The sequence below is a fragment of the Canis lupus genome, chromosome 19 (assembly GCF_011100685.1).
Source record: "Canis lupus familiaris isolate Mischka breed German Shepherd chromosome 19, alternate assembly UU_Cfam_GSD_1.0, whole genome shotgun sequence".
NCBI lineage: Eukaryota > Metazoa > Chordata > Mammalia > Carnivora > Canidae > Canis > Canis lupus.
This window is the reverse complement of record NC_049240.1, coordinates 22,065,252-22,081,794: the sequence shown is the minus strand read 5'-3', so window position 1 is coordinate 22,081,794 and position 16,543 is coordinate 22,065,252. Positions and strand designations below refer to the sequence as shown.

The window sequence follows — 16,543 nt, the reverse complement described above, 5'->3', positions numbered from 1 at the left end:
GAAAGGAGAGAAAATGAGTGGGAAATATCAGTGAGGGTGACAGAACATGAGAGACTCCTAACTCTGGGAAATGAACAAGGGGTAGTGGAAAGGGAGGTAGGCGGGGTTTGGGGTGACTGGGTGACAGGCACTGAGGAGGGCACTTGACAGGATGAGCACTGGGTGATATGCTATATGTTAGCAAATTGAACTCCAATTAAAAAAAATAAGTAAAAAACTGAACTCCAATAAAAAATAAATTAATTAAATAAAATAAATAAAATCTTTAAAAAATTTTAAACAACTCTGGGAAATGAACTACGGGTGGTGGAAGGGGAGGTGGGTAGGGGGTGGGGGTGACTGGGTGATGAGCACTGAGGTGGGCACTTGACGGGATGAACACTGGGTATTATTCTATATGTTGGCAAATTGAACAACAATAAAAAATTAATTTATTTTAAAAATCCTTCATTTTAAGATAATGAAACATGTAATATTTAATTTTCCAATGTAGTATACACTTTCCCAGGAGTATTTAACTTTGCTAGACTAATCAGAGAGTATTTTTTTTTTGCTAGACTAATCAGAGAGACTGTATAGTTTCTATATACAAATAACAATAATACTTTCCTCTTTTGGAAAAATACCATTTTGTTTTTGTTTTGTTTTTTTTTTTTCAAAGGGAGGGTCTCCCTGCCTCAGACAGACGGAGAAACAATGTATCCACAGCCAGGACGCTGACTCCCACTCTGTGTGCATCTGTCCTGCTACCTTACACATCCTATCGTTGTGCATCTGTCCTGCTACCTTACACGTCCCTATCAGTTTAAGGAATTCATCCTATCGTTTTTAATTTTGAACAAGGCACTTAACTTTGTGAATCTCAATTTCCCTATCAGCCAAAAGGGAAAACTAAAAGGCCAAGTCAGTCACCCTTACCCCTTCCTCACACCAAGACACTGCCTACCTATATCCTTTGTTCCTATAGATTCCACTTTTCTTGGCCATCATGTACAAACCCCATTCCATGTACCTCTCCTTATGCTTCCATAGCCACCAGTGGGGTGTTAAAATATGTACCATATCAACCTTTCAAATTTCTTTTACTATTATCAGGCACCCTCCTTGCTAAGAGGGGCATCTACAGCACTGCCCCAAACTGATAAGTAACTCAGCATTCATTTGATTGGCAGCTCCTGAGCTATACACAAACTACCAAACAAAGCCACTCAAAAACAGACAGATGAAATCACCAGATTAGGGAGTTCCTGAGCTACACACAAACTACCAAACAAAGCCACTCAAAAACAGACAGATGAAATCACCAGATTAGGGAGTAAAGAGTAAATTAGGGATGAAATCACCAGATGAAATCACTTGCCACCAAAGCCCTGACTGTAGATTCCCAAATCAGACTGTCCTCCAGAGTCCTAAGTGTCTGTGTGGCAATGGCAATAAAAGGAATCCTCCAGACTACTTTGCATACATGTAACCATCTGTGTACCTCTGCTACCCAGTGAATATAATACATCTCATCTCATTTTATTGTGATTGACAGTTTTGATTTTCACAAAGGAAAATCAACTCATACACTGAAAGATGAAGAAATGGAGTAAGCCCTCTGAATATACACTCCAAGATTTCCATGGACCAGGACGTTAGAAAAGTCTGTACAACTTATCTAAAAGGTATCTATTTTGTGTATGTCACTATGCTAGGCATTGATTGGGAGCAATCAATTTTGAGAGCAAAAATAGTCGTCAAAATGGCCACTGCTCATTTATGTTGACAGAACATTTGCACTGAATTATAGTGGAGAAAAGAAAGCTTGCCTTCAAACAAGGGCACAGTAAAGCCTAAAGACAAAATCAGAAGACACCCAAAGGGCCAGGAAAGGAAGGTACATCCTCAAGGTCCAAGTAAGGCTCTCTGCATCCTCTGACAATTTGGGGAAGGATGGGACCACAAAACCCAAGAAAAGAAACTTACACAAAGATGGGGGTTAGGCTCCAATATACCAGGACCTTCTTTTTAAAGCCAACACTGTGGGGCACCTGGGTGGCTCAGTCAGTTAAATGTCTGCCTTCAGCTTGGGTCATGATACCAGGGTCCTGGGATGGAGCCCCGCATCAGGCTCCCTATTTATCAGACGCCTGCTTCTCCCCCTCCCATTCCTGCTCCCACTCCCCTTTGCTTGTGCTCTCCCTTCTCTGTCAAATAAATTAATTAAATCTCTTAAAAAATAAGTAAGCCAACATTGTAACAACTCTATTCTTAGAATACAAAACCTGTCACAGACGTTGAAAGGACACCTGGTTCAGCTCTGGGTCTGGGAATATAGAACTAGTGACAGGAAATAAACTGAAGGCTTGCCTCCTAGTAGAAAGTGTGTCAATGTTGAAATGACAGTCCTGAGTCTGAATACAGCTTTGCCACCCACAGTGTTAATAAGTTACCTAGTATCATTGAAAGTCAATTTCCTCAACTAGAAATCAAGATAATGCCACCTACCTCACAGAGTCCCTATGATAATTATGTAATATATGTAAAATCAGTATAACCAGATCACAACCAACCTTCACAAATAAAAGTTTTTATAAATCATCCAAAGTATATATGTTGCCCATTCTTTACTGTTAGTCTCAATTTTAGCTAAGTTCTGAAGGTATCCCTCCAACAGAAATTTACATCTGAACAATAAACAGTATTAACTACAGCTAGTAATAAATGATATAGTGATCACTTTTCCCTAAACCCTGCTCTTTCTAAAAGGACAGCAGAATGATCTGTTTACTCTTTCCCCAATAAACTGAGTTGGTTCTTCCTGCTTTAGAACACACCAGGAGGGATCCCTGGGTGGTGCAGCGGTTTGGCTCCTGCCTTTGGCCCAGGGCGCGATCCTGGAGACCCGGGATCAAATCCCATGTCGGGCTCCCGGTGCATGGAGCCTGCTTCTCCCTCTGCCTGTGTCTCTGCCTCATTCTCTCTCTCTCTCTGTGTGACTATCACAAATAAATAAAAATTAAAAAAAAAAAGTTAGAACACACCAGGAATCCTACTACTGATAGCAGCCTCAGAAATAAGCAGACAGTATATGAAAGATAGTCACACACACAGGTGAATCTAAGAAGTGATCTCAATCCCATCAATAAAGAATTGATGGGGCACCTGGGTGGCTCAGTTGGTTAAGCATCTGTCTTCGGCTCAGGTCATGATGCCAGGGTCCTGGGTTTAAGTCCGACACCGGGCTTCCTGCTAACTGGGGAGTCTGCTTCTCCCTCTCCTCCTCACTCACACTGTCTTTATCTCTGTCACTATCTCAGACTCTCTCTCTCAAATAAACAAATAAAATCTTAAAAAAAAAAAAAGAATTGATTCTATTTTGCAGTTATTTTGGAGAGCCAAAAGTCTAGTTTTAGATAAACTCATTCCCTCAAGTCAAATCTTCATCCCTATAATTAAAGTCTCTAGTATTTGAGAATCTTAATCACTGTTCAATCCCCAAATAAGACAGTATTTCCCACAAAGACAGCAGGACCTCCACGCTAATATATCAGAGCTCAGCTTAGTTAGATTCCAACAGGGACTCAGGTCAGCCATGACTAATAGAGCATGCTAGTGAGAAAAAGAGACCAGCAGGGATTATTACCACGATTCCCTGGTCTTTGTCAAGGTAGCAACCAAGAAGGAACTCTGTGTAAGCAGAAACACAGTTCATAGAGCTCTAAAAATTTCCCAGGGGAAATCCAGAGCAACATCATTAATAAGACTTTGCCATTTGTTTAAGTGTGATCTGTTTCAGCAAAAGAAATAAACACATACTCTAAAGCAACACTAATCCCAGACCCACGGACTCATGTCCTGTACTTACTCTGTCGCAGCAACCATCCACTCTTCACAAACGCCATCTTTCACCTATAAAAGAAACAGCCAGGTTCAAAGTTATACCCAGAAAAGAGAATGGCCCATACAAGTTGTTTTTCACCCACAACACTTCTGACACCAAACATGTGGGGTCTTTCCACACTAACAAAATTCTCCAAATCTCAGGACACCAACTGGATATCTACTGATTCAACTTGATTCTGACCTGAAATTAGCATCAGCCCTCACAGGTTAAGGGCTCAGTTCCACAAGAGTGCTCCCACTTTAGAAACAAGTCCAGAGCTATTTCTGACCTACAAATTGGGGATTCCCATAGCCTATCCTCAAATTTGATAATTTTGCTAGAATGGTTCACAGAACTCAAGAAAGCATTTTACTTACTATTTCCTGTTTCTTGTAAAAAGATACAACTCATGAGGAGCCAGATGCACAGAGTAAAGTATGAGTAAAACTACAGAAGGTTTTCATGCCTTCTGTAGGCACACCACCCCCTCTGAACACTTCTATGTGATCAATTAACCCAGAAGCTCTTAGAACCCTGGCATTTAAGGGTTTTAAGGGAGATTACATTAGGTAGGCATGATTGATTACATTACTGACCACTGGTGACTGAACTTTAATCCCCAGCCTCTCTCCATCCCGGCTGGTCTAGGTATGGGGCTGAAAGCTCTAGCCTTCTAATCGCAAGGTTGATTTCCCTGGCAATTAGCCCTATCCTAAAGTTATCTACGAACCTACCAAGAGCAATCTCATGTGCATAAACTTAGGTATGGTTGAAAAGGGTTTATTATGAATAACAAGATAATCTTAGCACCTCTATCAGGAAATTGCAGGGGTTTTAGAAGTTCACATATTTCTTGTTATATCACCAAATCACAGCCATCTGGTCTAACTCTCCATCCTGATCCCTTTCTGTGTCACCTGAAGGAGGGACCAAAGCCATTCTACCTCACCAGCCATCTGGCATTTACCTAATACCTCTTCAGTGGGACCAATACAACTCCTCACCCCACCTCCTCCCCACCACCGCCACCTCCCACTCCAGACTTTGGCCTCAATACTCTGCCCAGCTTACCAAATGTAAACGCCACTCAACAGAAATAACACAGGCCAGGAACACTAAGATTTAACTCTGTCAAGGATGTGTGGCTTCTCCTAACATGCCCAGCATCCTGCCTCAGCTTTATACCTGGGGTGCCCAGTGGACTTAACATAGCCCAGGCAGATACATGTGCACTGGTGTCAATAGGTAGAGTAGCCTAGTCAGAGTAGAATACCAGGAAGTAAAGAGAAACTGTGATAAATTTTACTCCAGGGACGCCTGGGTGGCTCAGTGGTTGAGCACCTGCCTTCAGCCCAGGGTGTGATCCTGGAGTCTCGGGATCGATTCCCATGTTGGGCTCCCTGCATGGAACCTGCTTCTTCCTCTGCCTGTGTCTCTGCCTCTCTCTCTCTCTCTCATGAATAAATAAAATATTTAAAAAAAAATTTAACTCCATAAAAATAAAAATCTGAGTGGCAAAAAAAGTCAAAAAGACAAAGACTAAGAAAAAACATTTACAACTATATGGCAGCAATGAGCTAATTCCCTTCATGTACAAAGCTCACAAACAAGAGAAATGACAATCATCTGGTAGTTCACAAGAAAAGAAACATGAACGGCCAATAAACTCATAAGATACTCAATTTCTCTTTCAATTCAAAAGACAAAATTCAAAACACAAGTTAACGATATTACCTATCACATGGGCACAAATGACAAAGACTTCGATACCCAGAAAGGAGTAAGCATAATGGCAGAAATGAAAACGGTTGCAAACTTCTAGTAAAAGTTTTGACATTTATCAAAATTTCAAATGTTCATGAACTTTGACCCAGAGAATTTGTATATCCATGGCAACATCACTTAGACTGCCAAACAGTAGCCTCAACCAAAGTGATCCATATTGGAAGACAGTTCAAAGGGCACCTCCATACTTGATACATCAGTATGCAGATGTGAAAAAGGATGTAGAACAAAGCGTGCTGATACCCACAATCGTTCTGTGCAAGGAATCATAGAAACTGTTAATGACATGTATCTCTGGGCAAAGAAATGAGGCAACACTGTGTATGTATCACAAAAGAAGGTGACTAGGGGCACCTGGGTGGCACAGTTGGTTAGGCATCCAACTCTTGGTTTCAGCTCAGGTAGCAAGCTCAGGGTTGTGAGACTGAGCCCTGCGTCAGGCTCCACAATCAGTGCAGAGACTGCTTGATACTCTCTCTCCTTCTGCCTGTCACCCACCCTCATCGAGCATGTGTGCTCTAAAATAAATAAATTAAAAAAAAAAAAAAAAAGATGACCGGGCATTTGGGTGGCTCAGTGGTTGAGCTCTGCCTTGGGCTCAGGTCGTGATCCCAGGGTCCCAGGATCAAGTCCAGCATTGGGCTCCCTGCATGGAGCCTGCTTCTCCCTCTGCCTATGTCTCTGCCTCTCTCTCATGAATAAATAATAAAATCTTAAAAAAAAAAAAAAAGTGACTATTCAGTCCTATTACACCCTTCTGCTAATACTTAAATTTAACAATTTGCATGTGTTATATCCTTCTTCTTTAATCAACAGATTTTAGGGGCCCCTGGCTGGCTCAGTTGGTAGAACATGCAACACTTAATCTTGGGGTTGTAAATTCAAGCCCACATGTTGGGAATAGGAATTACTTTTAAAATTTTTTTAATTAAAAAAAATAGGGGCATCTGGGTGGCTCAGTCAGTTAAGTGTCTGACTTTGGCTCAGATTGAGATCTTGAGGTCCTGGGATGAAGCCTCAAGTCAGGGTCCCAACTCAGTGGGGAGTTGGCTTATCCCTCTCACTGTCTCTGCTCCTCCCCCTACTTGTGTTCACGGTCTCAAACAGGTAAATAAAATCTTATAAAAAAAAAGAAAAAAAAGATCTTGGGGCACCTAGGTGGCTCAGTTGTTGAGCCTCTGCCTTTGGCTCAGGTTGTGATCCTGGGGTCCTGGGATCGAGTCCTGTATCAGGCTCTCTGCAGGGAGCTTGCTTCTCCCTCTGCCAATGTCTCTGCCTATTCCTCTGTGACTCCCATAAATAAATAAGATCTTTAAAAAAAAATAGATCTTATTTGGAGATTTTATTTGGGCCAAACTGTTTTCTACTTAGCATTTTTAGGTATTCTCCTTAAGGGTTGGATAGCAAAATGGAAGAAAAGCCTTAAGCATGCACCTGAAAAAAACAAGTCTCCCCACAACCCTTTAATTTTTCCATTTCTAAGTATGACTAAATTATCACCTTTCTAATATTTTATTTATTAATGTAAGAGAGAGACAGAGAGAGAGAGAGAGAGAGAGAGAGAGAGGCAGGCAGAGACACAGGCAGAGGGAGAAGCAGGCTCCATTCAAGGAGCCTGACGCAGAACTCGATCCCAGGACTCCAGGATCATGCCCTGGGCCGAAGGCAGGCGCCAAACCGCGGAGCCACCCAGGGATCCCCAATTCTCACCTTTCTCCAAACCTTTACAAAAAGAGCTGTACAAGCTTGGTTCATCCTATACTCCAGCATTCCAAAATCTCATACTGTGAAGGTTCCTAATGTCCTTGTGATTTCTGCCAACTCATGCTGTCATCTCCAAGAAAGTCAGTGTTTTTCACCTTTCTTCATTTTTCTCCCAATTAGATGCTCAAACATACAGTCCCAAGTAAACCAGAAACAGAAAGGCAGTCTCTCCCCTATCTCCCAGTAGATCTGGATTCCACTCACTGCTGACTGGACAGGACTAGCCCAAAGGCAGCTGATTGTAGGGCTAATTCCACCTATCACTGACCAGGAAACCCATCCTAATCCAAGGCTCTCTGTTAGGCAAAAAGATAATTATTTAATGTGGGTTGAAATGGTTTCCTAAAAGTTGTAGCCAAACAAAAACAAAAACAAAAGAACACCTTGCAGCCTAAAACCTTCCAAACACACACCATCATATTTTTACCCAACAAATATTCCCTGAGTGCTAATATGAGCTCAGTCTTGTAGGCACTAAGGACACAGCAGTGACCAAGCCAAAGTCCCTGTTTTCATGTAGCTTACACTGTAGAAGTAACAGGTTAAACTTATAAATTAAAAAGATAGGTGATGCAATGTTATAGACAGCATTACATCTTTATGGTGGTGTTACACCTAATCTTTACATCTAATAAAACAGTATTCATACAAGCCAAATCCTGGATAATTATACTCAAATGCCCTACTATCATGAGGTGAATTCTCAATCTGTATTTCATGTGAAAAAGAAAATATATGGGAATAGGCCAAAAATTATTAGCAGCTATTGAGAGCTACCAAGTCACAATACAAATATAAAACCTGGCTGAAATGCTGTCATACAACTTCGCTGGTAGTGATCAGTTGGTGATTGTGTAAAAATGTGGAGCAATAAAAACGAGTTTCCTGAATTTTTGTGGTAATCTTTGCAAATCTCTTAAATGGACTCTCAACTCTATGGTCGGTCAATCCATCTTCAACAAAGCAAGAAGAACATGCAATGGAAAAAGGACAGTCTCTTCAACAAATGGTGCTGGGAAAATTGGACAGCCACATCCAGAAGAATGAAACTGGACCATTTTCTTACAGCATACACAAAAATAGAGTCCAAATAGATGGAAGATCTAATTGTGAGGCAGGAATCCACCAAAATCCTAGAGGAGAACATAGGCAACAACCTCTCTGACCTCAGCTGCAGCAACCTCTTGCTAAACATGCCTCCCAAGGCAAGGGAAACAAAAACAAAATGAACTATTGGGGGGCATTTGGGTAACTCAGTCGGCTAAGCATCTGACCCTTGGTTTCGGCTCAGGTCATGATCTTGAGTTTGTGGAATCGAGATGCACATCAGGCTTCACACTCAGTGCAGTCTGTTTCAAATTCTTTCTGCCTCTCCCTCTGCCCATCTCTGCTCATGCTGGCATGTGTATGTGCGCACTCTCTCTCAAATAAATAAAATCTAAAAACAAAAAAACAAAAAAACAAAAAAACTCGGGACTTCATCAGGATAAAAAGCTTTTGCACAGCAAAGGAAACATCAACAAAACTAAAAGGTAACCTATGGACTAGGAGAGACATTTGCAAATGGCGTATCAGATAAAAGGCTAGTATTCAAAATCTATAAAGAGGGCCGCCTGGATGGCTCAGCAGTTGAGCATCTGCCTTCCGCCTAGGGCATGATCCTGGAGTCCCAGGATCGAGTCCCGCATCAGGCTCCCTGCATGGAGCCTGCTTCTCCCTCTGCCTGTATCTCCGCCTCTCTTTCTCTCTCTGTCTCTCATGAATAAATAAATAAAATCTTTTTAAAAAATTTTTTAAAAATCTATAAAGAACTTATCTAAATCGACACTCAAAAACCAACAGATCCAATTCAAGAAATGGACAAATGGCATGAACAGACATGCTATGGAATGTGGTAGAGAAAACACAAGTTCCAATGTGAGTTCAGATTCCACACAACGGGACAGACTTAAAAAAAAAAAAAACTTGAAACACTGATTTGTAGAGTACCTTCTCCTCAGTACATAATGCAAATGGTTATTGTGGTAATAGGAAGAGATATTTGCTGTGTTCGCTAACATGCTACAATTTCTTTTTTAGCAAAAAGTCTGGACTTCTGAGTTAAGAACTCAAGTGTACAAAGCTTAGGCAGTAGAGAAGACTGGAGGAATAGATTTTGAAGCAGCCTAAAATTTACTATTAAAAAGAAGGACTTTCAGGAGAAAGCCTTGAATTCACACCCTCAGGAATACACTGAGTTTGGTTACTTGCACTTGCTGTGCAGGCATTTACAAGACAGTCTCCAGAAAAGTCAAAAGGAACCAAGAAAATATTAAAGTCTCATGACAATAAAAGCTTCCTGAAGCCCCTTGTGGGATCCTCACTCTAACTGGGCCCACCACAGCACATCTTCTTGGAAGACTGAGGCCAGGGCATTTTGTCAACTAACAGAAATGCAAGATGGGCACTCATCTGAATGCTGGAAAACAAGTTCTTTAACACCACTGAAGAGATCTGTGTCCTTTAACTGTGCCTACTAGCTTCTTCTGTCAAGGCATCATTTTGGTATCACCACCACCACAGAAAGCATATTATCTCATCAGCCTTAGTCTCAGCCTCCAAAGCCAGAGCATCCTAGCCTCTGGCTCCCAACCCATAAGCAATATGTAACACAATATAGACCCTCCACTTTGGGCACTACAAATAAGATACACCAAAGGCAACAAGTCCTTAAATAAGTAGCTGCTATCACCTGCTCCTTAAATGACTCACCTCACCTAAGCTAGACCACAGCTACATCTTTCTATCTAGAGTCTGTACCCTACCAAGCTCCTGAATCCTGACCACAAAGCAGAGAAGGAAGGGACATTATCCCTGAGCCTACCTGCCCCTCAGCCTTACAGAGCACTCAATGCCACTGCCTACAAGAAGTACGCTACTCATCAGCCTAGCCCAATTCCTGATCCCAGATCCTGCTAGCCTGCCCTGCCTTGAGATTACCTGGAAACAATGGGGGGGGGAGGACCACACGACTTTAAACGTCCATCTTTTCATTTTTCGCTCTGTGTTAAACGGATGTATTACATAGATATGTAAAAATCTGTATTTCTTGTCACTAAACACTGGAATTCACATGAGAGTTATTTTCAGAGAGAAAACACAATAGTAATCTTAAAATGGGAATCCAAGACAAAAGATATACCAGTAATGTCAAGATTACCCATGCCAGTGACTGCTTTGCTATTTTCAACATCAGTGATGGATTATAAGGAGCACAAACAGCTAACTCCACTCCCTCCTGAAATGCAACTAAAATGACTTAGGGGGAAAACAAGGCATAAATCACAAAGACACCAGCAGTAGAGACAAAAGTCAGGATTTGAACATGTGTTCAAGAAATATAGATTTTACACTTGTTCAAATCCTGACTCACTCACTTATAAATAACCTTGAACAAGAGGGGCAGGGGCTGGGAAATAATAAATAACCTTGGGCAAGTTACTTAACTTTTCCAAGCCTTAGTTTTTTTATCTGTACAATGAGAATACCAATACCTACTTAACAGACATTTGGACAATTGGGTAAAATAATATGTTTGGCATAATACCTGACATTTACAAAAACTCAAGAAATGGGAGCTGCTCACACAGCAATTATCACTTATATTTCCTCACTAGCCACCTGACTAAAATCTGCCCAAAACATTCCAGAAGACCGAAGAATATTAAGCTGTGAAGAATGACTTTGCAGACTTAATAAATTAAGATACCCTTGAAAGTCAAAATTTGAACACATATACACTAGAAGTGAACGCAAAAAACAAAAAACCTCCCAAGGAGCACCTGGGTGGCTCAGTCAGTTAATCGTCTGCCTTCAACTCAGGTCATCATCTTAGGGTCCTGGAATCAAACCCTGATCAGGCTCCCTGTCCAGTGGGGGGGTCTTCTTCTCCCTCTCCCTCTGCCCCCACCCACCCAAATGTGTTCTCTCTGCTGCTCTCAAATAAATGGAATCTTTTTAAGATTTTATTTATTCATTCATGAGAGGCATGGAGAAAGAGGCACAGACCTAGGCAGAAGGAGAAGCAGGCTCCCTGCAGGGAGCCCAATAAGGGACTCCACCCCAGGTCCCCGGGATCACGCCCCAAGCAGACACTCAACCACCGAGTCACCCAGGTGCCCCTGAAATTAAAAAAAAAAAAAAAAAAAAATTGTAAAAAAATTAAACCTCCCATTCTACATAACTAAATCCATCTTTTCCCCCCCCAAAGAGTTTCTTTATTTAAAAGAGAGAGAGAGAGAAAGGGAGCACAAGCAGGGGGAGGGGCAGAAGGAGAAGTAGACTCCTTGCTGAGTAGGCAGCCCAAAGCAAGGCTCAATCCTAGGCCCCTGGAATCATGACCTAAGCAAAGGCAGATGCTTAATCGACTGAGCCACCCAGGTGCCCCTCCAAATCCCTCTCTTGAGGAACAAGAATATTTCTTTGCCTTACCTTGCTATATTCCACATCACTTCGCAACTTATTTAAAATTTCACTATTTATGTCCTGGAGCAAGATCTATTGCATAAACTAAAACCCATCAGATAAAAGGCCTGCTCGTGGTCTCCAGAGAATAAAACACCAGCAAACTAGCTGCAAAATATCCACATTACTCACATGCCAGTAAATCTATAGGAAGTTTTTAAATACAAACCATATTCAACAATTCAAATTATTTTAAATGTGAACTGAAATTATCTTAAAAACACTGAATCCAGGGGTGCCTGGGTGGCTTAGTTGCTTTAGCATCCAACTCTTGGTTTCAGCTCGGGTTGTGATCTTGAGGTCATGAGATCAAGCCCCACATGGGGCTCTGCACTTAGCAGGGAGTCTGATTTTTCTCTCCCTCCCCCTCTGGCCCTTCCATACTTCATGCGTGCATGCATTCTCTAAAATAAAATAAATAGGGACACCTGGGTGGCTCAGTGGTTGAGCTTCTGCCTTCAGCTCTGGTTGTGATCCTAGGATCCAGGGATCGAGTCCCACAGAGGGAGCCTGCTTTTCCCTCTGCCTATGTCTCTGCCTCTGTGTCTCTCATGAATAAATTAAATCTTAAAACAAACAAACAAAATCTTTAAAACAAAACACTGAATCCAAAAGAGATCAATTTTTTTTTAAGATTTTACTTGACAGAAAGAGAATACAAGCACGGGGGTGGGGGGTGCAGCAGGAGAGAGAAAAACAGGCTCTCTGCTGAGCAGGGAGCCTGATGTGGGGCTTGATTCCAGGGTCCTAGGATCATGACCTGAGCTGTAGGCAGATGCTTAACAGACTGAGCCACCCAGGTGCATCCAAAAGAGATCAATTTAACAGAAAGATATTGCCTTTGGAATCTGGTAGTTCTGAGCTTTACCTTTTTACTAACATATGACTTTGAGCACAATACTAAACCTCCAAGACCCACTTTTTTTTTTTACCTATTCGACAGGACATTACTGTTATCTCATAAGGTTAGTGTGAGAATTAACTGAGATAATAAGCCCAAAGCGCCCCATAGGAGCTGCTCCAAAAGGAGAGATGGCTATAATTATTATTTTTCCTAAGAAGTGCAATTCAAGGGTGCCTGGGTGGCTCAGTCGGTTAAACGGTTGCCTCCAGGTCAGGTCATGATTCCAGGGTCCTGGGATTCAGTCCTGCATTGGGCTCCCTGCTCAGCTGGAAGCCTGCTTCTCCCTCTGCTTGTGTGCACTCTCTCCATCTCAAAAAAAGTAAATAGGGACACCCGGGTGGCTCAGCGGTTGAGCAGCTGCCTTTGGCTCAGGGTGTGGTCCCGGAGTCCGGGGATAGAGTCCCACATTGAGCTCTCTGCATGGAGCCTGCTTTATCCTCTGCCTGTGTCTGTCTCTCTGTCTCTCTCTCTCTCTCTCTCAGTGTCTCTCATGAATAGACGGATAAAACCTAGAAAGAAAAAGAAAAAGAAAAAGAGGATCTCTGGGTGGCGCAGCGGTTTAGCGCCTGCCTTTGGCCCAGGGCACGATCCTGGAGACCCTGGATTGAGTCCCACGTCGGGCTCCCGGTGCATGGAGCCTGCTTCTCCCTCTGCCTGTTGTCTCTGCCTCTCTCTCTCTCTCTCTGTGTGTGTGACTATCATAAATAAATTTAAAAAAAAATTTTTTTTTTTAATTTTTAGGGGTGCCTGGACGCTTAGTCAGTTAAGTGACTTGAGTCTTGGTTTTGGCTCAGGTCATGATCTCATGAAGTGTGAGATCAAGTCCTGCGCTGGGCTCCACACTTAGTGTTAAGTTTGCTTAAAGATTCTCTCCCTCTGCCCTTTCCCATCATGTTTGCATCTGTGTGTGCACACTCTGTCTAGACACTCTCTCAAGTCTTTAAAATAAATGAAATCTTAAAAAAAAATAGGCAATAAGAATTCTCAAGCCTCTCTAAATACAGGGGACAAGCATTGGGTAACCCATCATTAGTGGTCAGTTCATTTGTAGCATTGGCCACTGACAGGTAGCAACCATTTCTTAATAGCAAGCTTCATACAAGCACTTATCAATGAGGAGACCCACTAGACAGGCAAGAAAGTTCAACTTTCTGTCCCCATGATCAAATTCAGATGCAAACATATGACCAATAAAACATGAATAGTCCACTTTTTGTAACGTTTAATAGTTTACTCTGCAGTTTTTCATACTTACAGACACTAATACTGTTCTTTAGACATCCAGTAAGAAAGAAAAAGACAGAAGTAAGGAGAAAGAAACCAATTATTAACAGGGTAGCAAGCTGGGAAGCATAGTAAAGCTTCTAGAAGGAGTAAAAAAAAAAAAAAAAAAGTCTATCCTTCAGGAAGTAACATGACTATCACAAGAAGATTGGTATCTATTCATTCTATACCACTACCAGTCATGAACAAATTTTACAAATTCAGTCCCTGAGATTATTAGGAATTTTACTTACAGGATGTGCTAACACCATTAAAAATATGCTAGTAAAGAGCCTCTGTCAGGTTCTGGGTTCTTCTCTGCAGCCTCCTTTAGTGAGCATGTACTTCACTGTGCTGTCTGCCAGGGAGATCCTGTGACATTTTGGATTCCTGTCCTCATAAATCAGTACGTTGGGGAGAGGGGAGGGGAGTCAAGTAAAAAAATCACTAACTCAAGAAGTAAAGCCCGGGCATGCTCACTCCCAAGTACAGGCTGGCATGAACAGACGGGATGCACAATCACATATACTCCGATACTGGAGTCCCCGGCCTGCTGGACACATAATGAAGGCCACAAGTAAGCTCTGGCCCGATCAGGAGACCCAGGTACTTCCCTCCCTTTCGACATAACGGCTCTGGGCTCGGGCAGGGGCTCCACCCTGTTCTAGTCAGAGGAGACACTAAAAAAAAAAAAAAAAAAAAAAAAAGGATTCTCCAGGAGCAATGGCGCTGGGAATGAACTACGTTCCTCTAGATTTTTTTTACAGGATGACCACATTCCCTCTACCCATCCTGAAAACCAGAAACTTACTTTCGTTCACGTTAATGAGGCCTGTTCTATGCAAATTACTCTACATATAAGGTAAAAACAAGACTCTGTGCGGACGCAAAATTAAAACCCCGAGCTCCGGAGTTCCCGATCTGGCTGAGTGAAAGGTTCAAATGGGGAAGAGATAACGTAATACCACAGCCCTAAGACTACCCACTCGCTGCAAAGCCAGGAGTAGGTAAAACCCGCCAGTGCACCGTTTCAACGGCGGTCCGGGTTCCTGAAGGAGAGGGCGTTCTCGGTGCGGGCGTGGAGCGCGGTGCCCGCAGAGAAGTGGCGGGGAGGAGCTGCGGGGAGCCGCACCTGCGGGGGGGGGGGGGAGGAGCCGCACCTGCGGGGAGCGGGGGCGGCAGCAGGAGAGCTCGGGCGCGGCTGCGCAGCTCTCGGGAAGGCTCCAGAGGCGCCGGCCCCAGAAAGCCGAGAGGGAACCCGAGCCGGGAGGAGTCCGGCGCGGCTCCAGGGAGGGGGGCGGCGAGGGCCGAGGACCGTCCCCTCTGGAGCGGCCCGTCGCTGGGCGGGTCTGGGCCCGGCCGCAGCCGAGGAATCCGCGGCCCTAGAGCAGGCTCTGGAGGGCCAGGCCCGGGGAGGCGGAGGCCGCGCGAAGCTGGACTGCCCTACCCGGGGCTCCTGGGCGGCCCACGCCGGGAAGGGAGGCGAGGTGGCGGGGGTCGCCTCAGGAGGGCGCTGGGTTGGCGGCGCTGGAGGGGGCGGGGATCCCCGCGGGGAGGGCGGGGCGGGCCCTGAGGGTGCTGCCGGGGGCGGGAGGACTGGAGTACCGCGGGCGGGGGCGGGTCTGGAGGGGCCCTGCCAGAGGGGTCCGGGCCGGGCAGCTCCAGGGGAGGCTCTAGAGGAGCCAACTCGGGGATGGGGAGCAGAGGGAAGCCTGGGGCGCCCCCGCGGGGCCGACACGTTTACCTGCGGACCGCAGCGGGCACCCACGCAGGCGCTGGGGAGCGCAGGACGCCGTGCGGGGGCCGCTCCGACCGCCTCGCGCCTGCTTCCTGGCCGCCGCCCGACGTCACCCTTCTCCGCGCGCATGCGCCCTGCCCCGAGGGGCGGGCCCGGGGTGGGGGCGGGGGCGGGGCCGGGGCCGCGGCGGAGCCTGGGTGGCGGCGGAGGGAGGGGAGAGGGTGGAGGAGGGGTGGGGAGGGGAGAGGGTGGAGGGGCAAGGGGGGGTGGGGGGGAGCCGGAAGTGAGGGATGCACGAAAACTGCTCTGATCTCGGAGGCGTGTGGGAGGACGCCGGGACCGACTTCGCTAGGGAAGTCAGCACCAAAACGAAGTCTGTGGTACTAGGTCACAGCTTAGATGTAAAACAAGTATGTAAGGATCCATCCACGTGTAAGTAAGGTAATGGGGAGAAAACAGAAGTCTTCTCCATAGAAGAATTCTAATAGATCATACCCCATCCAGAGGGGCTATTAATCTCCAGCGACCCACCCCTAAATCTGCATAATTACTTCCTCCCAAAGAGTAGTGTGAGAGGGGAATGACTCCAGTGGAGAAATCTGACAAACGGCATCCAAACGTGATGAGGTTGACATCGGCCTGGTGAAGTCATGTTGATATGATGTGATGAAATGTCACTTTTCCTATGGTCTTCCTTCCAAAAATAGTATACTGCCAG

General features: G+C 44.4%; 1 protein-coding gene across 2 annotated transcripts in view; it reads right to left on the bottom strand.

Annotated features, from left to right (window-relative positions):
• PLEKHB2 (pleckstrin homology domain containing B2) overlaps nucleotides 1-15,955 on the bottom strand; it is a 49,839-nt gene extending 33,884 nt beyond the window's left edge. The window contains exons 1-2 of one of the 2 annotated variants that reach the window (XM_038564803.1): nucleotides 15,832-15,955; nucleotides 3,851-3,894 (exon numbers count right to left, since the gene is read on the bottom strand). In XM_038564803.1, the coding sequence (XP_038420731.1) occupies nucleotides 3,851-3,894; nucleotides 15,832-15,954 (167 nt within the window). In that variant the 5' untranslated portion in view covers nucleotide 15,955. The remainder of the gene's footprint in view (nucleotides 1-3,850; nucleotides 3,895-15,831) is intronic. The other variant, XM_038564804.1, reaches the window with a different exon arrangement.
• Nucleotides 15,956-16,543: the final 588 nt, after the last annotated feature.